Source organism: Anas acuta, chromosome 4, assembly GCF_963932015.1.
Source record: "Anas acuta chromosome 4, bAnaAcu1.1, whole genome shotgun sequence".
Taxonomy (NCBI): Eukaryota; Metazoa; Chordata; class Aves; order Anseriformes; family Anatidae; genus Anas; species Anas acuta.
In genome coordinates this window covers 62292948-62317105 of record NC_088982.1, presented here as the reverse complement: position 1 = coordinate 62317105, position 24158 = coordinate 62292948, and the positions used below count along the sequence as shown (strand labels likewise).

Genomic DNA, 24158 nt, shown 5'->3' with positions numbered 1-24158 from the left:
ACATCCTTCACAAGATGTTACTTAGACAAAACGCACTTGTTTCCATTTTCTTTAAAACTGCATTATTTTTTCAGGAAGAGAACAGGTCACCCTTTGAAACAGAGACAGAGAGACAAGCTTTGCAGCAAGAGAGTGCTTCTCATTACATGGAGAGCTCAAGTTGGAAAAGTGAGGCAAGCTTTTAAAAGCCAGGATGCCCTTCTTCACATCAGAACAGACACAATCTGTCTGTGAATCTTTCTCCTCTCCTCATATCAGGGACGCAAAACCAAATTAGGAACTGAAATACCAAGTGCAAGGGACAGCCTGATGCTTCCGGGAGGATGTGGAAGCTTAATCCCCAAGCCCTCCTATTTTTAACAAATGAGCATGCTCTACCTCAACGTGATAAGGCTGGAGAGGAATCTGACACACAGATTTAACATATTTGTTCAAGAGAAGTGGCACACTAATGGAAAACAACACCCTCATTTCAACTCTTCCTAATCATTTACTGCAAAATCAATGTGACATTGATTTACGCATAAAACTGCTCCATTCCCTTCCACAACTCAGATAATTATAACTAAAAGAAGAGGACAGTAAAGAGAAGGTACTTGGGATGCTCAGCAATCAGTCCGTCACACCTTTTCAAAATATTTGATTTCGTATTCCAGGATGATGCCGTTGGGTCGATCTGGCTCCTGCCAGGAAAGGGAGATGCTATTTTTAGTTATCTTCCCTTTTTTCACACTACTGACTGGAGAAGGTGCTGCAAGACAAGGAGAAAAACAGAACAGACAAAACCATGGTTAGTAAGATGCCCTGCCCCTCCTGCATTCAAACTCCCCAACACAACGTGATCCTTAGCTACTGCAGATCGGTGGGGGCTGTTTTCATCTGGGTGGTCTTTGCCCGTTTTTAAAAATCAGGAATCATGCTACCTGCTGTCTGAATTAGAGCAGTAATGGTTTCCCCAGGTTAAGGGCTGAGTCCCTTAAAGGGTTTGTAATGAATGCCAGGGAGTTGCCTCGTGCCACTGCTGGCGCTTCTGGAAACCTTTGGATTTCACTGTTGGGTGATTTACCTAAACCTTGAAACAGCATCTGATCAGAGGGCAAGGAGAAATGAGATTGAAGAGGAGGAACTTGCTCTGAACGAAGCAAGGCAGAGGTATAAAGTGGCATGACTCCAGAAAAAGCAGCGGACTCGCACAGATTTTCAGCAGCTGAGGATCTGAGCAGCATCGCCCACCCGTGCAAAGCGCTAGCATGAACGAATACTACCCGACCTTGTCTTTGCAAGCAGTTTTCAAATACATCAACCCCACGCCTTGTCTTTCCAAGCGACTTCTCGCATGTGTCATGGAGCAGTATTAGCACAGCAGAGTTACAGATCGATTCCCTATTGCTTTCCTTTGGCTGCTCTGAAGGTGTGTGTTTTAGTGGGTACACAAGCCCTGTGGTTACGTGGGCTCCTCAACTATTTGGTGCTCCTGTTTGTACGCTACTTGAAGTCCAGGCATCCTTCAGCCCCTCTTTCTGGGAGCACTGCACAGGATAGCAGGCCATTACGGTCTTTATAATTCAATTGCTCTCCATAAACATCACCGGGGTGTTACAGAAGTTTGCAGGGTGCTCGGGGAGGCCGTGGAATGGAAGCAGCTATACAGCTCTGCTTATTATTTTAAGATGCAGCCCTCAAAGGTTATCTGCCCTTTGCAGCACACACGTGCATAAGAAACAGGCTTGCTTCTTTGTTTTCAGTCTGATACTGCAGAGACTTTTCAAGTTTTTGTTTTGTTTTGTGTTTTCTTTTTTACCATCCCTGCCAGCTCCCTGGTTAAAGCTGCTATGGGAAATGCAACCACGACACCCCAGTCATTTTATGCCAGAGATGAGGAAAGCGACACCAAGTGAAAAGAAAATGGGATAGGAAAAAGCTCATCGTGCCTAGTTTACTGGGCCCAGGCTCTCCATGTAGCTACAGAAGAAGAAAACAGCTTCCCCAGAGGAAAAGCAGCCTGTGCCTGGCTGAGAGCCTTTGAATCACCCTCTGGACAGGCCAGGTCTCAGCAAGGATTAGAGAAGGGCTGGGGAGACCGATGGCAAAGGCCTTTGTGGGAATACAGGGAAGTGAGTGTAAAGATCAGCAGCAAACGAACCCATTTTATTTCCCCAAATGTACTTGAAATTACAAAAAAAAAATAATTTACTTCTCCTATAGGCAGGACTGGCTAATTATCATAATGCTCAAAAAAAGCCCCAAAGCAATTAAGTAAAATAAAGACAACAAACAAATTAAATTTGCCAAGTCTGATCTTCAGCCAAAAAGAGTAAGGGAACAGCTCCAGATGATTATCCCTGGAAACCCTGAAGGCTAGTAATGAGCTTTCTTGTTTTAACCAACTTTCTGCATTTCAGCCTCTTTCCATTCCCAGCTTTTCTCGCTCCTGTTTACTAATCTCTCACCCACTTGGCTCTGGGAGGATCCTGAAAGGTGTTGGTCGTTTCCATATTGTTTGCTGCTGGAGAGCTGGCATCAGCTGCACGGACATGGCAGCTTTTGGGCTGTTCATACACCACTGTGCTCACAACTGCTCCGCTGAGCAGGTAGAAACCACCTTGATTTGAATGATGATCGTGTTATTTATGTAAGCACCACACGGTGATCACCACCAATTTTTCATCCGCAAAAGTCACCTTCCCCTCGAAACTCATGTCCTCCACGATTTCTTGGACCATGTGAAGGCTAACAAGAAAACCACACAAAACTCAATCCCCTAATCTGGAACAGGACGTTCCATTAATTAGTCCACAAGCCCAAATGGGTGTTGTGCAGGAACATGCATGGCAAGCTGAGCTGTGCATGTGTGTACTGTCACATGTGTTAGCCCAGAGAGGACGCAGCGAGCAGTGAATTTGTTAAAAGAGGATGAATTCCCCACCTAATGCAAGGGAAGCTACGTGGTTTTCACACACATCAAAAAAAAAAAAAAAAGTTGCACTTTGGGGTGGGGATGCCAAATAACAGGCAGTTCTCAATTCTGAATTCTACATCTCTATTTCAATTGAAGATGCTGAGCACTTTTATCGTGAGCCACCTGGATGCCAGAGGGGGACGGAGCCACAAAAGAACCCAGGAAAATGGGCCCACATCCCTCCAGGACTGTTCTCCGACACCCCACAGACCTGCAACACCTACCCCAGGCTTGCCTACCTGGCGGCAGAGGTCTGGTGCAATGGAAAAGTCGAAACTGAGCTTTAAACCTCTTCAAAGTGCCATTAGGAGACGCAAACCTGACAAGTAGAGTGAAGGAAGACATCAAGCTGGGGAGATCCCAGCCCTCGCTGGTATCAAACGCCTGTCAGGAAGGTGCAAACTGCAATCCTCAGCATCAGGAATGCCTGAGCAAATAACCAACCTTTTTGTCTGCTTTACTGAGATCTCCTGAAGTGTTTGTAGGGCTGAGGCTCACAAGTGCATTAAAAACACAGCAACGATGCAAGTGCTCCTGAATGCTCCAGCTGCTGCAAAACCCTTCCCTGGGCTGCTCGGGGCAGTTCAGCTCTCTTCTTCATGGGCACAGCACATCACGAAATGCACCACTGCCTGCCTGAAAGCGTCCTTCAGACTCCACACTCCCCTAAAACAGAGCTTCCTCTTTAAAAACCAGCGTGTGTTGCCACAGGCCTTCGCTTTGCTAGCTAGCAGATTCATGGAGTTAAATTTCTGGGTACGTAAGCCTCAAATGTTCAACTGCAGCTATGCAGAGTATTCTGCTCTACCGGGAAAAGAAAGGAAGATAAGGAAATGAGCGACCGAATTCTCAAAGTAAATTAGAAAAGGAGTAACTGTATCCTTTTTGAATCTCCTTCAAAAGAAGCGTTAAAGTGTAACCGTGAGATAAAGGCCAATTAAGTAAATTCAATAAATCCCAGTGGTGCTGGGATGATACGGCAACTACTCTGCATCCCCAACACAGGGAGAGTACAATGCTCCCAACCCAAGGAGGAAGGTATAAGTATTTTAGAGTTTTCTTTGTCAAACAAAATGTAATCCAATCCGGGCGAGCAGACAAAGCCTGCAATCATTCCATCTTAAAAGCCTGCAAGTGGATACTGTGCTATATGATCTCAGGAAAATAAAGGGATTACTTGAAACTTGCTTTTTAAAGGTCACTGCTTCTGCAAGGGCAGCATCCTTTTAATAGAAAGAAGCCAAGCCACTGAGAAGTTCCATTTGGAGTACAACACATAAAAAAATAAATTGACGTAAGAGTCAAGATATATAAAGCTGTAATCTCCTATGGTTTTATGCAAGCAGACAGAAGTCTTGTTCAAATCCCTGCCTTGACACTACAAAGAGTGGATGTACATAGCGAATTGTCTACACGTTGCTTTACAAATAACCTGCACGCTTTACATTAATTTCTAAGTAAAGCACTCAAAATCAAAGAGGGATATTACATCATTTATGTTTATGTTTGCCATCCGTGAAAACAGCCATGCATGTGATGAAAGCAAACAGAAGATGTAACTAGGTGTGAAATTGCAAACGTACATTTTGCTTCCCTCAGACCAAAATTCATCAGGAAGCAAATAAAATGACAGACTGATTCTACTTCTTCTTCCTTTTCTTGAGTTTTGTTTCTACCATTTTCTAAGGAGAATGAGTGGCCATACCAAATAAATAAATTCAAGTCTCCGCAGAAGATGCATCATTAGTCATATTTGAATAACTGCAGGAGATGATTTCATGAGGAATAGACCTTTTAGGACATTCTTCCTCTGCAACCTTTGGTAATGAGCAACATTAGCACTGAATGAGCCATCCAGGCACCAAACACAGTGTTTAGAAAATACTGTGGTGTGTCCCACTAACGTCTAATAAACAATGATGCTTATGGGAATAAAATGTTAATTGTATTTTAAGAGAAACTAATGTTATCAGGTGAATGACCACTGCACCCAGATAAAACAAATAATCCAGTTTCTACATCTCATGGTCTATCTAATGCTCTCTCCAGTCCAATTATTTTTGCCTTGGTATTTTTCACTCTGGCATAAATAACAGCTAATGGCTCCCTCATCTAACCCTTACCCCCACGGTGTGCTTTTCCATTAACTAGTGGGTAAAACCGAGCACAAAATATTAGCTCGCATCACCCTTGCTGCAAAAAATGAGCCACTGGTCCAGGACCTTCAATCCAGCTTCCACTTGGGCCAGGACTGATGCTCACCAGCAGCAACCCGTGGAAACCCAGGATGCAGATTGACATGAGCAAAGACACTTCTCTTTCCTCTGGCTCTCCAGCTTTCTGTCTTTGCTGATGTCTCAGTCTCTTTTGGAAAGAGCAAAGAGGAAGGACCCTGCCACTACCATCTCCACCCTGGATGCCACCGTGGTTCATGTCTATGGATTTTCACGTCTATTTTACATGCATTTGCAGTTTCTTTTAACCTGATTACACTCCCTTACGTGCAAGCATTTGGGATCTAACACTTCAGACCTCTCAAAAAACCTTGGGGTTCCTCCCTCCAGCTGATGCCATGTTTCTTCTGCAGTCTGAGTTTATGCCAGGAGATTTAAAAGTCAGATTCATGCTGGTGTTTAAATCAGTACCTTCACCTGTCATCATTTAAACAAATAGCTTTGCTATCATTAACGCACTCATAAGGCTAGGTTTAACTGAAGAAAATTAAAGCTGTATGTATCAGAAGAGTAGCCACAAGACAAGTAATTCAGGTTCCACTTCAAAAGCCTGGTTTACTGAGATTTTTCACAGTTTCTAATTAGTGACATTAGTGATTTTTTTTCTCAGACCTTTGATGACTTCAGAGGTTGGAGCACCACCTGCATTATTCAAAGAACCACACTACAGGCATGGGAAACTGCAAAAGGCTTCAAGCAGGAGATTCGTTTTAAACAAGGTACATATTACTAAATGTAGTAGAAACAGAAACTCTGTTTTGAAATTAATTGTGGCAAAAAGGAAGACCTCCCTGTATTGCCTCTTTTTATCTCTGTATAGAAACAATACACTTTTAGACAAGCCCAAAACCCAATGGCTCCCCAGGGGTACTATTATTGCCGATATTCCACTTGGGTCAGAACTTAGCATTTAAATCATAACTTGAGTTTCATGCCTTTTTTTTTTTTTTTTCATACTTTTAATATCCCAAGGTAAACCCCAGTTTGCCTGATAACGTGTTTAAAAACTCTTTGACCCCTGAGGAAAAATAGTAATGAAACACTCCTGGCTAGTTAGATGAACTGGATAGACCCCAGTTTGCAGCTGCTTGTAAGTATTTTTGCAAACCAGGTCCTGGAAATTAAAGGTCCTTAATGCCATTTCAATCCTGCTAGAGATCTTACTTGGGATTTCAGCGATGCACAGGCCCTACACAGGGCAAGGAGTAAATTTTTTGCCACAGGATTAAATCTGAACACTTTGCAAAACACAAGGCCAGTCCTAAAATACAGTTCAGGTATGGAAATCTCCCTCTCGAATGATTTCTCAAGGTATCCCTTGACTAAATGGAGAATTCGTGCAGGTTCTCTTCACACATTAAACATCAAAATAAGAACACAATCTTCAAATTTCCTTGGCAAGAAATATATAGTATTTACTCACATCTTCTACCTCCCAGGAAGAACACCTGAGGTAAATGCCAGGTCTCAGAACAATTCACAGTCTCTGTTTTGAACACCAAAACCTGAGACTCCCTAATGTATGCCTTAAAATCACAGGGGTCATGCTGTCACATGGGGAGGGAAACCCAACTCAAACCCTTGACGGCCCTGACAAAAGGCAGGGCCCCATTTTTGTAACACGAGTCTGTGGTAAACCAGCAACCAGATTTACCTCACACAAAAAGGCACAATCTTTCAGGTGGTTCCTACCCCAGTCCCGGAAAGACTAAAGACAGCTCCTTGAGCACGACAGCAAAACGTGACTTGGGGCCTAAGCTGGTCGTGGAGCTGAGGTGCTCCCAAACCTCCCTGTCGCCTCCCAGCTGGTTGCAACCTTGGGTTTGTCCAAGGTCAAAGCCAAATTGCTGCCCAACTCTGTTTGGAGAGCATGCTGTTTCTTTGCCAAGGTACGTCTTGGGGTGGGCCGGTAGCTCCTTGGGTGCTGTTGGCTAAGGAAGAACATCAGCCACGTCCTGCACTGCTGAAAATTTGGCCTCAGTTAGTGAAAATCTGGTCCAACTGTGTCAGGCTGTGATTCAAACTGATGCTTTTGGTGCCTATCTCCAAGCAGGAGATAGGTTGTTCAGAGGTTCCAGTGGGTGCTGGAACTGAAACGCCTTCATGGATCCAGCCTCCGTGACTTCAGGCACCCAAAAAAGCTTGAAGCAAGACGGGCATTGAGACAGAACCTCCTAAGTCACCAACCACCTCAGGTCCTGAGAGCATCACTGCTCCTCTCTGAGCACACCTTTACCTCATTCAAGGCTGCCTTTCCTCGGAGCATCTCCTGGAGGAGGTTGCAAGAGAGAAGCAGCAAAAAGAAATACCACAGAAACCAAATATCTTCTGCTTAACAACTACTAGCTAACGTCAACTTATCCACCCCTAAAGACCTATTTGCTTCTTGACACAAATCTTTGTATGAACATGCAGGCCATGACACATTTAGTTAGTCCTATAAACTGTATTAAAAGAACATTAAAAGAACCAGCAAGACAACAGCATTAGTGCATGTACAAAGTCACTGTTCAAATCCTCTAAACCTTCACTTGTGTAATAAACACATAGCCATAAATGTGTATCCAAACTGATTACTGATTATTGATGTTTAGGTTGTGAGGACAGTGAAACATGCAGCTTTAAAACACTCACAGCTTTAGAACATTCCCATTCACAGCTTGAAAACACTCACATCTTTTCCTCTTAATCAAAAGATGGTGTTAGCCGTACAAAAGCAGTGTTCAACAGGTGCTCTTCAAAGGACAGCGGGTGCAGTCACTGAGAGCTTTGCTGTTCACATCAGGCTATTCGGCTTTCCTGTATCATCAGAGGGAACCGAGCAGATTCAGGGCAGAGCTTACAGGCCAACTGCTTTTTCCGTGCTAACACTACTGAAGTGATCAGCATGAAAGGAGCACTTAGGGACCTCACTGCGGGCTCACGGCTCAGTGGTAACGGGCATTGCACCCATGCAGAACAGAACAGCCTTCCCGCTCTAGCATCCTCGGTTATGTCCATATCCAAAGATAACACACACATTTGGCTCCTTACCCAGGGCCCACATTGGAGCCCCAAGAGAAAAATCGGGTAGACCAACTGCCAGCACTCCTTTCTGCATGCCCCACTGCTGACTGTACAAACCTTCCCAAAACCACTGCTTTTACGAAGAAAAAAAGAAACAAAAAAACACAAATAACCGCTATAACATTTACCTTAACGAAACTAAACCATGGCACAGCTATGGCACGTTGCAATCGCAACAGGATTACTCGCAGGTATCACAGGATCCGAGCAGTAAATTACAGATCCTTCGGGGTAAAGAATACTTTCTCTTTCCTCATGTGCACACCACATTGTACGTAACAGAGCCAGCATGTTTAATGGAATTTATGATGTATCAAAGCCTCCCCCAAACACTAAATAATCTTTAGTTTTAAGTCTCTTAGTCTTAAGACTCTTAAGAAAGCATGGGATTTCAAAAAATAAATTGGATCCTTGCCATTTGCCTTCTGTTTACCGAGTTGCACAGAGATACTTTCAGCCCCCTGAAATTACAGACGCAAGATGTACTCTTAAGCAAGGAGCGAAAGCTACCCACTGATTCACACAACTTGCAGGATCGGGGCTTTAGGAAAATATGACCAGATACCATGAGAGAAAAATCACAGGTGACAGGAACTTCCCGGCTATCGCCCAAATTGTAAATGAGAATTCTGCTTTAAAAAAAAAAAAATTTGGTAATTGGGAATTTATTTACTGCAGTGGCTGTAGCTTATCTCCAGATAGTGCAAGCTAACAAAGATGGTCATGGAAATGCGCACTGTTGGGGTATACAGGAGTGAGAATGTGCTGGCACTCCACTTGTCAAGAGAAACCCTCCCTACTGCTGCTATTTTCATTTCCCATATGATTTCCAAGATGACTTATCATAGACAATTGTACAACACTAAGCACAATGACCTCGAGGGAGGGCAAGTATTACCTCCAGCTTTTTCGCACAACAAATACATTCAGGGCCTTATCAGGAACACCAGCTCATCCCCAAAAAGCAAGAATTTTAAGGACTGGCTATTATAAAGAAGGCTACTGGCTGTTATAATGAAGGCTACAAAGAGCACCGTGCACTGTTATAATGAAGGCTACAAAGAGCACCGTGCACTGCAACAGCCCAGGTATTTATTTTTTTTTGCCCTTGAAACCTGAATGCTTGCAAACACTCACCCATATTTGGCAGGGACTCCAAAGCAAGAGTCATGGGCAGAGTTGTGCAAAATCCACTTCATAAAGCTACAGTTAAAATAAAAATAAAAAATAAAAGGAAAAAAAAAGGCCTAGCAAGACTGGTCAAGGCTAAGATTTACTGTTTGGAAATCTTCTTTCTATTTGCTAAGCTCAGCATGTATTCACTTGTATTTACACCAACATCAGCAGTAAACCCTGCACAGGCAGTCCCAAATAGGCTGTAATTTACCCCTGGAAAATTAGATAGAGGAAGAGAGAGGGAGACATCAGGGCTCAGGAAAACGTCTCTGTTGCCTCTAGCAGGTGAGGACCAAGACAGAGCTGAGACAAAGGGCCTCAAGAGCCAGGAAGAGGCAAGAAGTCCAAATTTCACAGTCTGAGACTGTTGTCTCTGGCTAAAGGACATGCTCATGATGGGAGCATGACTTGATGATGTGGACTTACCCCACAGAAAGGTGCATTTAAACCATGGTGAAACACTACTGTTGGGTCATCCCTTGGGGAACTTTCACCTATGGGATGCAGATCCATGGGGTATTGCAATACCTCTGTTTTTTTTTGTGTGTGTGTTTTTTTTTCTCCTTTTTTTTTTTTTTGTTTTCCTAGGGCTTCTGGATGTTAAGATGTTAAGCCTTTCTCCAAGCTGGGGAACACTTTATGGTTAAGACCAGAGCCAGATTCCTTCGTGCCACAGAATAGCTGTAACTTCCCTATATTCCATTAGTGGTTTAGTTGCGAAGCCTAAGAATAAATACTATTGATTCACAACACTTATTAGAAATTCACTCCCAGCAAGGTGATAAGGACTCCAGCTCTGATCCATCAAAGCGCTTTGGGAAAACGCTTAACTTTAAGCGCATGAGTCCTAACACTGCTGTCAGCACTTTGCTGGATCATAGCCACAGGGCTCAGCATTTTGCAGCAGAATCCTCATTATTGAGTGCATTTATCAGGTTAGCTTCCAGCGCACATAACAGCCCCTCTCCTATCATTAGTAGCCTAATATCTTATTTGCATTTAAGCAAAAGCTTCCTTTTAAAAATCATGGGCCATTAAAAACAAAACAAAACCCCAGTTCCTGAATAAAATGCATGAAACGTACGTGTTCCTGCTCCCTACCATCACTCACCTTCTTAATTCCGAGACTGGCTCCTTCCTTCATACAAGACTTGCTGCATCCTTCTCCCTGCTGCTATGAAACTCTAAACCCGGTAAATTCACCAAAGGCAAGGACCATTTTTAAACTCCGTGGGAAATTTCCTTCTCTGCCAAGCCTGCCACTCTGTATGATACACCAATCAGTCTTGCTGATGAATTCTAATATTAAAGCCAAATTACTAAGCACTCCAGCGGAATCAGGGGCAGCCAAATAAATTCCTTATGTTTCCACTTGAAGAACAGCTACTGATGAGGTGCAGCAGGTCAGAGGGAAGAATAGAGGGAAAGTCCTTCACTCCCATGGGTAGCTAGTTTCGGATTTCTCGCGGTACTCATTCTCCTCTATCTCACTCTTCTCTCGTGCCTCATTTATACACGGGAGAAAAGCACAAGCTCATCACCTTCAACTGGACCCTGATCTGACCACAGCTTTGCAAACCACGATCCAGACCTTCTCCATAAGCAAGCTCCTCAGAAAGCTTGAAATAAAATAAGTTATATAGGAACAAAATCCTAGAATAATTAAATAGTAAAATTGACTAGAGCTGAAATTAAAAGGTTTGCATACCTGTGACCTACAAATCCACACCCATCCCACTCTTGCCAGCAGGTCTCTGTCCTGCTTGGTTTCAGACTAACAGCGGCTTTTTGGATCAGGGCAAGTGCTGCCCAGTTGGTTATTCTTTATAAAGGAAATGGCAGACAGAGATAAAATCCAACAGATCTCATTCTTCCTGCCGTATCTGCTGTTCTGCCCAGCTGTTTGGCACTTCATTGTGTCCACAGGCACCTGTCTGCCCTAAAACCTCAGGTTCCAAGCACTGAAATGAATTTAACTAGCAAATTCAGTGCATATCAGGTGTTCAGTACACTACAGGTGTTCATCCTATCTTCCAATCTTCACCCCCACCAAAATGAGCAGCTGTACCTATGGCAGTACCTGGTGATCTGCAAGAACTACCCAGTGCTCTTGCTGCCCAAGGGTAGGTATTTCCTCACACTGCAAAGAGTCTCTGAGAAATCCAGTGAAAGGGGGAAGTTTGCAATGCCCTTTTGGAAGGAAGGAAGAATATCACCAGCATGAACCTAGGGCTTCCCAGGAGGCAGAGAAATGATTTATCGGGTCCTTAGGGAGAAACAAAGTGCTCAAGGGAGTTGGCGGCTACCTACTGTGCTGCGTGTTGAATGCTCCGTGTTAGGAAAAATGTGCTTCATTTTGAGAGAATCCAGCGGGGAACTGAAGAACAAACATGAGCTATGAGCAGAGACAAAGAAGCAGAGCTGCTCACTCCAGAAGAAAAAGGACAGAAGGAGAACATGAGTCTCCGAGTAAGTAAAAGGCTGCCGTCTCTGGAGCAAGACAGGCATAGAATTAAATTTAGGAAAAGCTTTCTAAGGAGAAAAATAACGAAGAACTGACAAAACAACAAAATACTGCAAACCTGTGGCATCTATCTTTGGAGGTTTGTAAGCAGGTTAGATGAGTATGTTCTGAGATCCTTCCAGACACACAGCTTTACAAAGGCAGTTGGGCATCATAAGGTGAGTGACAAAAACAAAATGGATCTTGAAAGGCAGAAATCTGGGAGACATGCATTTCGTGCCATTTACCAGCCTGCAAGTTTGTGCCAGGAGATGTAAGGAGAAAATCGGAACTGTTGAAAGCGGCTGGCCATACAAAAGGATGGCACTGTGATAAAAGCATCAGACCAGAGGAGATAATACTCTGCTTTCTGGCTCTGCCAGAGACTCCTAGCATGACCATGGGCAAGTCACTTCATCTTCCGCTGCTGTTATCTGTGCAATGAAGATAATGATAATTCCTTTATCCAGTTTGACTTGAGGGGCAGGAACTAGCTATTCAGATGCTGCCAGCACAATCTTCACTTTGGCCTGCAGGCACTGCTGTAAGGCAAATAAAGAAAAGAAGGAATACCTGCAAGCATTACTCCTGGCAGCCAGCTTCTTCTATTTAAATCACATGCAACTTGGCGACACCATGCTGAGCTCAAGAGTGGAACAAAAACCCTACACGAGTGACAAAAAGTAAAATTACAGAGAAATTTGTGTTAAAGGCTTAATTTTCATAATTTAATAACTCTCTCCAATTTGTGTTTCCAAGTAGAAGCACGAGCTGTACGTCTGAAGATGAGCACTGGGCAAGTTGCTTCACCGAGGCGAAGCTGCAGAGACCATGACCAGGCAACACAAAGCCCAGGCTGAACATCGGTGTTTTGAACGGGATAGGGGCTGCTGTGTATGGAAGCAAGGCTCCTGGCTCTCCCACTCTGAAGGGCAACAGATTCCTGCACATAACAAATACAGGCAGTATACAAATATGTGACAAAACATGGCAAGCTTTTTCAGTCCTGTTGGTTTCTGAAGGTGTTAAAAAGCATTTAGAGACAAACTCAAGAATAATCCAGAAACAGCTTCAAGTCAAAACACTGCTGACGTGAAAACTCCATTTACTGACCGCACAGGGACTCTGCTCTGATTTTTCACCCCTACTGCTGACAGGTTTTGTCCTAACCACCCTCCTACTCAGTTATGTCATAACTGATTCCTCAGTTCAGAGCAATGTCAAAGAAACAGTAAAACAGTCCAAGCACCAACCTGTGGGATTCCCATGATGAAGGCAAATGGTCCCAACAGATCTTAAATGTTCTGAATTGTAGCTGTGTATAAGATGCCTAAATGGACACGTTGTTAGCAGCCCTCCAGCATCAGCACAACTGTGGTCAAGAAGCAGGTTTCTGTCTGCAACACACTGCTTAATGCAGTCTGTATTAGTTGGTGGCTTGATCTGCTGTCCTCCTGCTGTAGTATTTTTCACTGCTTTGTGGATGTGACTGATCAAAGATCAGGCAAGGTATCTGCACATGGGATAGCACAGCAAGAATTTTATGCCTGTTTTGGCTTGCATTTCAGATAGCTCTGCTTTCTAAAACATCAGGGGGAAAAATAAGCCATAAATCCACATTTTAGATCCATTCATTTCCTGGCTGCGAAATGCAAGGATTGGCTTCATTATTACTAGATATGGCTAGAAAGAGGCTTACAGGAACTATGCAACTTACTGCTTCAGAGCAATCATTTGTGAAGCTGCACTTCCAAATACATCTTGAGGCTTTGATGACCTCTTCTCATCCAGCATTCCCACAAACTCATTAAGGAAAGATGGAGATGAGACAAGTCTCCCTGCGTCCAGATTCCTCTGCTTGCTCATGACCACTGTAATAGGGTTGTAGATCTGTTTTTGGCAAGATTACACTGCTTATACTTATTACTCACCTCCTCTCAGCTTTGTAATTGCTAGAAAAGGGAATTTGAACATGATCAGTCACTGGGGGTTCCTCCCTCAGATCAGCTTCTTGGCTCTTTCTCTGACTTGGACCAGAGGATGCCTTGAATAGCCCTAAGCAAGTGCCCACTCCTTCCAACTCTCGTCTTCATCCTTATTCATTGTGTGGGCTAGAGCACCAAAAAGTACAAATATCAACTGCTCAGAGGCATTCGCCTGCCTCCTTCACAGCTCTGTAATGATGTCAGCTCCCAGTAGCTCACAGAAAAAAGTATTTCAGAGCACCACTGAGGGCTACCACCCAGGTACAGGTAGACATTCATTAAGATTTTCCTTCAGACAAGGTCTTCAGGACTGTCACACAGGATCAGGGCTGTCATCTCAAGATCAAACCTGTACAACAGTTTGTCTGCATAGGGTCAGGGCTTGGAGACACTTAGAAGAGCCAGAAACAGAGCTGTACAGGTTGGGTTGCTATTCTATTCCAGGACATCGCCTATCAGGATGACTTCTTCTCCTGAAATGTGCCCTGTATAAATGTGAAGGAACAGTAAGTGGCATTAAAAATGTGAATGATGAATGCTATGCATCGGGCAGGATGATTAAATAACGAAGTGTAGTTACTGGTGTATATTCACTTCTCTGCTTTCTGACACAATAATTGATCATCCCTAATCTATGGCAGAAACAAAACAGAGATTAACTTCTCTCACAATTCAGCTTCTATTCTCCTTTGTTTATTCCCTCTTTTATACAAGGGGAAAGCCCATTAACTAGCTCTAACTATTCTTAATTCAACAGTATTGAAAACTGCATCCTAACAATGCATGTAATTGATCCTGTTTTTACAGGACTGCTTTCCAAGGCTAGGAAGGGTGAAGAATTTGGGTTACCGGAGTCACTGCAATGAATGCCAGAATAACAAAGACTTGGGCTTGTATTGGGATTCGGTTACAGTGAAGTATTTGAATGATGTTAAAGTGCTCCCCAATATGAGAAGTACCCTAAGAGAGCTAAACACGGTTAAGCAGGCTTAACAAAAGGAGCACTACTTAAAACAGTTTAATTAAAACTCTGTACAAATATGCTGAACTCAACCAGAACATGTCTGACATTCATTTATCTTGAATTAGTAAGCTTCCAGGCAGCAGGTGAACGAAGATAATCAGTTCTAAATAACATCCCTAGATTTTAAACTGGAAGAGATAATTTAGCCCTCCCACGAAACAACACTGAGTTTTCATCTTTCTTTAAATCAGTAACAATTCATCCCTGGGGGAGCTTACCCAACCTTACCACACTGTGACTTGCTGGGGTATTGCCCATCTTGCCCTACATTATTAATTAGAAATGCACATTTATACCTAATAGCAGTGTCTGCTTGGGCAAAGGAAGGGCACAATACGGAAAAATGGGATAACCTTCATTAAAAAAAAGGACATGTTAAGAGATAACTGTTCTAGAAATCAGTACTGAAGACAAGTTAAAAAAAATGTAAAGATTCTTTTCAGTTCAACATTTACTAACCTGGGAACCTGAAAAACAAACTAAAAAGTGACACACAAGCACAGTTCCATGAGTCATCATCCAAAAATCAAGAATAGCTCGACAAAGGATGTAAGTTTCAGGTGTCCCTTGGAGACTGTCAGTGTATTTCCAAGCAATTTGGCAACATTTATAAGTCCATAAAACTGAAAACAGACTGATCTTAAAAACCCTGTAGATACTGAACTATTGCATCTGATCAGCATGAGCTATCCACAGGCATTTTCACACTATATAACTCTGCTGTATAGAGGACTCAGCTCCATGGACTATCCTCGCATGGCCCTTTTTCTACCAGCGATGAATGTATCAGAGAACAGTAGAAATACATTTTTCTCAGTGTTACCGTCCATTCAAAATGTTACTTAGCCAGGAAAAAATATCCCATCCAGTCGTACAGCTGCCAAGCAACTGGTCGCAAAGACGTATATTGCTTCGTACAGTACGCCATCACTTCATGTATTGTACTCCAAGCAAAATTACTCAAGCTGTTGATGCCTGTCAAACTTCTTATGGATTGTTCTGATAAGAACTTCGTATTACTTACCTCTTTCTCCTGCTAAATGAAAGGCATTCTGACCATGGAGGCACACCTTACCTTGTACGTCAAGAAAGATATCGCTATCGCCCTTTGCGTGGTTTCCAGTGGCCACTTAGTGTTGCATCTGCTGCAGAAATACGGGCTGTAAGTTCCTACCTGCATCATCTGGGTGCAGCTTTCCTTCTGAAGCAGCTGGAGCTAGCTGCCATCCTATTGTTTATTCTGAGTATTGCCTTTAAAGCCTGGATGTGACATTTAAAAGGGCCATTAAGTGCCCATGTCCTCTCTCGACCATGAATCTTGTCTAACAGCAGTATATTATTATCTCAGTGATCTAATTCTTAAGATTATCTCTTTACTGACAAGAGTCAGGCTGGTCACTATGATAAGCTCTGGGAACCCAAAAATATCTCAGTCACTGACCCAATAATCAACCTCTCCACTTCATATGTCAAATCATATACTGAGACTACATACTGAAGGACTTGGCAAAAGAATTCACAGAAACTTCTTGCAGAACTTTGCAAGACATTACATTGTTAAAAGAATATAAAAATCATTATACTTTCATGCACCACAGCATCTTGCTTTCTCAACACACCACAGGGGGGAAAAATAAAAAAAAAAATGTTGAGAGACAAAATTTCAATCACGGTCCCAAACAGAAATGCAAGCTGCAGTTGTGCACACATTTAGAGGAACAAGCAGAAAGATTCAAATCCGCCCAAGACATCAAGCTGTACCTTGCATTCCTCTGCATAAAAGACTTTACACATCAATGTAGAATTATAGAAACACAGGGTTGGAAAGGACTTACAAGATCACCTAGTCCAACTGTCCTCTGATCACCAATACTGCCCACTAAGCTCCTAAATCACATCTCAACTAAATCTCGCATCGATCATACCTTGAATATCTTCAGATGTAGCTTCTATGCGACTACGACATGAATTTGATCCACTAAGGAATGGGGAAACGTAATATAATATAGCCCCCCAGGTGCTGTACTAGACAAAGCACTGAATGAAACATTCCCCCAAAGGCCACCCAAACCTATGGTCAGCAGCAAAAAATCATCCTTCTGTTTTGGAAGAGATCACACGGATGGTCTTGTACCGTGGGGCAGCCTTCATCGGGAAGGATTCGGCTGTATGCTGACATTCAATCAGTGACGCTGGATTCGTGTGTTGAGAACTAAAAAGTAGGCAGGAAGCATGGAGGGAAGGAGGAGAGGACACAACTGAATGATGTCAAGCTGACAGCCTAACCCCAACCCCAGTGAAACGCGGTGCCACCAGACCCTGTTGCCTTCTGATCTTTTCCCAGCCCTGCTGCTGAACTGCTGCACAACCTCGGGCAAATTGCTTCGCTTTCTCTCTCCCTACCTGTACAGCATGCGGGAAGGACGTTCACATCTCTTGCAGAGCACGGTGAGGTTCACGGTGAGCATGTTCTACTAAAGCACATCCAACCTCAGCTTTGGCAGCAGCTGTAGGCCTGTGGCCGAAACAGTCCATCCTGAGACCCTCCTTGTCCATCCCTTCCCAAACACATTTAATTAAAAAGCCCACGGTGCTGCTGAGCTGCTAATGATGATCTTTTACAGAAAAGCCTCCTTTCCTGGCAAGCTGCTTCTGTCTTCTTCCTAGCTGTGATTTCCACTCTTATTTCCGTAACAAGCTGAGTCTACCTATACTTTGGTGGGCTGACCAGAAAACATGCTTAATCCCTAACAACAATTTTCTCGCTTAATGTGGCAGAGTCCTGTGCTTGTCACGTGTGGCTGGAATTATATCGCGGGCTTGCCTCTTCCAGGCTGCTCCCGGGAGCCCAGGTTTCTCTCTGCCGATGCTGGCACACACAAATACCCTGCTCACCAGCCAGAGCTCACGCTGAAATGAGCGTGGCTCTCTCCTGTCCCTCACCAATTTTTCCCTTTTGTTTGCGTGCACAAAACACGCAGCGGTGAGTGCTGCAGCCAGCAACAGGGAAACCTCTTGAAAGGGATAAATATCAGGGTCTGCAATGTCGTTGTACCTGGGCTCTGGGAAACATCTGCTGCCTTTCTGAGCTCTCTCCTACCACTCGACTGTACAACTGCGTGGTGACGGGAACATCTCTCTGACAGGCTCTTAAGTATCCTAAACTAGATTAATCTATGTGCAGCGTACAGCAAAGCTATAGATGCCTCCTAATGGCTTGCAGTGCCAGCTCCCATGATAAATATACACATCCTACATGCAATTATGCCTGTTTCTTAATAGCATTAAGATGGCTCCAAGATACTAATTACCAAATAAGAACTTTGCAATTACACTCCATCATACCTTATTCCTGACATTGCTGCTTTTAAATAAACAAGGATTATGGTTTTGACAGGAACAGAGAAAAGGAAGTTTCTCTGATCTGCTTAACTTTGAGTGTGAGCGTGGAATTACAGAAAAGCCAAGAGCAACAATTCCTACCCACCTGGAAGCACTGCCAGGGATTCACCGCAGCTGTTTCACCACTCCTAAGAGCTGTTGTTAGTCCTCCTATTAATCAGAGGGAGGACTGATGTTATCTAAGTGAAAGTAATCTCACCAGCTAATTCCTGCAGCTCTCCAGCTCGAGTTTCAGCGTGTCATGAACTGTTTGCAGTCTTACTTTAATTAGCGATGCTGCACTATCCAAGGTATTCCCTGTACCTAGCACTGATATCATGAGATAAAATGAGCCTCGTACCTACAACATACTGGCAAACACCTTGCATCTACGGGTAAAAAGTACAGAAAAGCTTATTTCCAAGGCTTGCAACAGGGATATCCTGAGACGGGACGTGTCAAAGCCGCTCAGACTTGGAGGTATTACTTCCCAACCAACTAAACAGCAAAGCCCCTTGCTGACTAAAGTGGGAAGAGAACAAAGCCAGCGCTGAGCAATTTTGGAGATCTCCTTTCAGCGTTACTTCCTGACGTTAAAACAATCAGACATCACGGTCACCTGGGTGAGAAGCCAACTGGGGGAGCTTCTAACACCGGTAATCCCAAAGTGTGGGAATTGGTAGCACTACACACAACGTGAAAGGATGCAGTAATGATAGCAATATTTTTACACCGTTCATGCGGGTACAGAGACAAATGTTGCGATCTGTCTCTGTCTGCCTTTTCTGGAGTGCTGTTTTACGACACAGTTAATGATTTGGCAAAAAGTAATAGCCTTGTAGTGCAGCTATTGCAAATGATCTTGCTCCTGCATCTTTGAAGATGAATAACGGAAGCCTGTGTTTGACCCCTTTATGAGCATTTTGCTTCTGGTGGGAGGAGGAAGGGAGGAGGAATAAACACCTAAAAATAGAAGTGTGCAAGTGATGCTATGATGTACAGCTACCTTGTTTACCGTTATCCTTAGCCACAGATTTATCACCTTGCTCTTAACACAAGCTGTACATCTTTTCTTTCCTTTTTTTTTTTTTCCCTTCCCTTCTAATTGCAACTCAGTCTGTGAAATGTAATTAAAGCACTCATAAATACTGCCAGCCAGTGCACCTTTTTCTTCCAAGTAACTACCAACATCTTCAAGAAGACCTCATCAGCCCCTCGCAGAATATAGCCTAATATATCTTCTCGCACACCATTCAGGATCGGGAAGTCAATCTTCCCACCTTCCACATAATTAAAGTCACCCACATTATGCTTTTCCTTTGCCACTCCCTCCCCTTCTCCAACACATGTATCACCCTGTCATCGGCTCCTTCCTTTCATCTGATTTATTCACTTTCTAATCACCGAACAAAATCCAGCCCTTTCAAAAAGAGCTGATGCGGTCCTAGGCAGAGCTCGGCACGAGGCTTCCTTTCTCTTGCCTCCTCCCATCCCATATTAAAAGAAGGTGCTTTTAACTCTCCTTTAAGGGGATTATTTCCTGCAATCTAGAGAGTTTATTCATGCCTTCCAGTGAAAAAATACCCTCTTCCATTCAAGGTAAATGACTGAGACGCTAACAATGAAATTCAATGGTACTTCAAAGACTCCTTTGGGCCCTAAAGGTTGTGTGGGGCTGCCAGGGGACTGAATGAAGCCCGGTTAACCAAACAGGTGGTTTCATTTGCTCTGTGAAAAATAGCTGCTGCTTCTCTTGGAGAGGAAAACACTCCCGACTTGGCCAAATGGCAGCTATAAAAACGTCTGTCTTGAGGCATCTCTGAGGTTTTCAAGCACTCACCTGGCAAAGGGAGAAGGCAGCTGCTGCACGTGCCGGAGCGCTCCTCCAGAAGACATAGCACTAAAATCTTCCCCTCCGTGGAAAAGGGCAGAGGTGAAAACCATGGGACCAACCTTCCAGGGTCGATGGCTTAGGAGTGACATGGTGAGCCCCATCCCTGTGAGTACAGCACTGCTCTCATGAGGCAGAGCAGCTAGAGCAGGAGAAGTAGGCATCTCCTGACAGCCCCATAGTTCAGATATGTGGATGTTCTCCTGTGAAACCAGTGTAAACATGCCTGGGGCTCAGCCATGGGGTCTGAGGAACCCAGACCACAGCATCCCAGCAGAGGACACGACATCTCCCTGTGCAGAGATGTCCCCAGCTGGAGGCCACCCTTGGCAGAGACCGTCTGGAGAGCTGGGTTCAAAAGTTAAGAGGCAGAGAAAACAGGAGGAGCTGCTGAAACCTTCCCTAAGCTCTCAAGAGGATAAACAAAGTGTCAGCGTCTTTAGCACTTCATTACTGCTATCACTTGATTTTGTTAAGTGCTTTTTTTGGACCCTCATCAGTGAATAGTTGCCAAGACACTCTAAATACTATTACTGCCAAAGGCCAAATAAAACCGAATGTATTTACTGAAGAGGTAGCAATTGCTCTCCCCCTGGATAGAAAGTCAAATGGATCAGGATTTTAGTTACGTTTAATCGCCAGGGCACTGGAATTTGCAACCACTTGCAATGAATACAGTCATATTATTAATGTTTCCGTGTTTAGCAGACAAAGCACAGTTCACCCTCCAAATGTCATGCAGTCAATACCTTGCACTCAGCTAGGAAGGGCAGCTGGACTTGGATCAAAGACTGTCTTTCCTGGCTGATGGTCTAAAAGAAGGAAGAAGGGAAATGTAACGAGTGCAATAGAGAAGGGAGCAAACGCACCCCATGCCACGCTTCCCCCTCTGCTCTTCAGCACCATTAGCTCACCAAAAGCTTCAGACAGAAACACTGCTGCATATCCTTTTGCAGATACAGACAATTTGCTGCCACGAGACGCCCCTTCTCACACATCACGAGTACACGGCACGGACAGACACGCCAAAAAAAAAAAACAAAACACATCTGAATCTGCCATTCTGCAAACTCTGTCACCAGGCCAGACCTACTGTGCTAAACCTCCCCTGGCCCCTGCTAGAAATGGCACGCGCAGCGTGGATCAGGTCTGGATACAAGAAAGCTGAGCCAACTTGAATCTATTTACTGCATTCATTTGAATAATGACCGCATATTTCCCTTCCATATTTTGTCCTAAAAGAACCGGACACTGCACGAGCCGAACTTAAAGCAGCAGCCATCCGTGGCTCACTACTCTCAGAGGACACCATCAGTGTGAGGCCCCTATGGATGTACTGTCGTTATTGAGCACAAGAAATACTTATTGGCTGCTACTTGGCTACTTTATGGGGACTTTTTGATGCGTAGAGATGTTCTGCAGAGGTTGTGAACAGCACCACAGGGCTATCCGACTGACAGAAGCTTCCCCTGAAGCCTCAGCCATCGCTTAGCAGAGAGGTTGGTGCATCACCTCCGTGGGAAGCACGGGGCATTTCGTCCTTCACGCACGCCCAGCTTTGCTCGTTGCTGTGTGCAGTTTTGGGAAAAGTGGAGCTGGGTCTGTGCCCTCATGTGCATCCTGCCCGGCCATCCTCCAGCTCCTCTAAAGCTCCTTGCAGGGACTGAGCCGCACCTGGTACAAAGAGATACGCCATAAATTAAACAACCCGGTAATTTCTGCAGCTATGCTCTTCCAGTTTGCTGAACTGGGTGAGAGCACCTCGCTGGGGAAACCGCCCTTGCATAGCCAAACGTTTCGAGACTCGCACCGTAAGTCTCTGGCAAGGTCAGCGAGTGATTTCATGCTCGGTGCTAGCCTCGCCGGATCGAGGCAGAGCCGCGGAGCTGCACGATTTAATGATTCAAGGCAGGAACCCGCTGCAAGGAAGGCAGAGCCCCGGAGGTGACAGGATAACAGTGCCATGCAGGCCTGTCCTCCGTAATAAGCCACACTCATGCAGAACTGTGTGAAAGACAACTCGGGGAGTTGTGCAATTAGTAATCTAGTCAGCTGAGCACCGGTTTCTCTCCAGACTGCAGAGGAGGTGGGAGGAAGCTCTGAACACCCTCAGACGCACGCTGCAAGGGTGCTGCAAACCCTGGCAAACTGAAAGAGAGAGCACAAACCCGGTTTCATTGCTTTTATCCGATTCATTAGGGACACAAAGCAAAGTAGCACATCCTGCTTCAGCTACCAAAACTAGTTTAAGAGGAGACGTAATTCCAATGATTATTTTTTTTTCCAAGAGTACCATCACGAGGACTTAGGTGGCTGCATGTCAAACAAAGCCAGCGACAACAAACAAAAAAAGCACAAACCCCAAAGTTTTATGCAGTGAGATGCAAAAACACAGCAGATGCTTGCTATGCACATTCCCTGGAAGGCAGTGAGAGGGTGCAAGTGCCCTCCACAGGCATTTCCCAACTAATTCTGCAACGCTGCTTTTGAGGTATCTATGGTTCTCCCTGCCAAATGCCCTGCAGCGCAGAGCACCCTGCAGAAATTACAACACAGCCTGCTTTGTGCATACTCCTGTGGCTTGCATCTGAGCTGCTGGGGTTCAGATGCGTTGGGAGAAGAGGCTGCAGTGGGATTTCCACGGCAGGAGCACAGAGGCCCTCACCCACCCCGCACCCTAGCTTGTTGCACTGCAGCACATTGCCCAGAGGAGCTGTGGCTGCCCCGTCCCTGGAGGTGCCCAAGGCCAGGCTGGATGGGGCTTTGGGCCACCTGGTCTGGGGGGAGGTGTCCCTGCCCAGGTCCCTTCCAACCCAAACCCTTCTATGGTTCTGTGATTCTATAAAAACTCTCGGCTGGTGCCTGTTTGCTGCAAGCCTGGGCCAGCGCCACTGGAAGCAGTGGGTGTCCTGCAACAATTTGGAGAGGGTCTTTTGATCAGACCTGCTATTTGTAAAATTATCAACCCGGAAGAAGCAGGCAAATAAATAAATAATGCTGCTTTCCTTCTGGTGATTTCTATTGTACTGATCTAGCCAGAAATCCCATTAGTTCCTCGCTTTGATCAGGATTATTCCTCCAGGATCAGGAGATGCAGAAAGCATTCTACCACGTGAGCAAACGAGTACATCTGAAGCGTGCTTTAATTAAAGCCTTCAAACTCTGGGCTTTTTGTAGTATTTGCATGTATCTGAACTTTGGCCCAGCTGCTGTGAGAGAAAGATGGTTTATTGCCCAGCTGTCTGTCACCTTGGCACCACTCTCAGCTCTCCAGGTGGAGCTCTGCAGCCCCCGAGGGAGGAGCAGCAGGTTGGGATAAAGCACCAGCCAGCCCTGAGCCTGCTATTACATTAACCCTTTGTAAGGAATTGAAGGCCCTGAAGTATCATTTCAGGTGTCTTTCCAAAAACCAGCAAGGGGTTATTTGCTTTTGAAGTTCACTGTACTAACAACCACAGCAGAGGATCTGCAAAAACCCTTCCGGCCTTGCTGAATTATGCTTCTCAAGTAACAAGCAACCCAGGGTGGAAAAGCATTTCGACCTGTCCGCGACTATAAAATACTAAGCAGGAGCCTGTAATTCACACACATCGCCAGCTGGAGCTCAGGTTGGATACAGCAAGATCCTTCCTGAGACGCATAAGCCACCCTGCTCCAGGGATGCAGACACCGGGTGAATCAGCAAGAAGAGGAAACAACCAACGGGAAAAATCCTCGTTAAATGACAAATAAATAGAAGCTGCCATGTAGACCTCCCAAAAACCAAGGGAGGGTGACCTCTGTCTTCTGCACGGTGTCTGTACACACACTTCTGTGTGTCTGTGTGCACACAAACACATCCAGGCTGCTCGTTTGTTTCTTCTTACAGCTTCCCATTCATCCCAATTCCTACCAGCATGGTAGTTTAATGGGAAAGAAGTGCACTGTGAAGTCGCCGTA

At 44.6% G+C, this 24158-nt stretch overlaps 1 protein-coding gene across 18 annotated transcripts in view; it reads right to left on the bottom strand.

Moving 5' to 3' along the window:
- EPHA5 (EPH receptor A5) overlaps positions 1 to 24158 on the bottom strand; it is a 189972-nt gene that overhangs the window by 52837 nt on the left and 112977 nt on the right. For all 18 annotated transcript variants that reach the window (XM_068681621.1, XM_068681626.1, XM_068681612.1 and 15 more), the window contains one exon: positions 627 to 751. In XM_068681621.1, coding sequence (XP_068537722.1) covers positions 627 to 751 — 125 coding nt within the window. The remainder of the gene's footprint in view (positions 1 to 626; positions 752 to 24158) is intronic.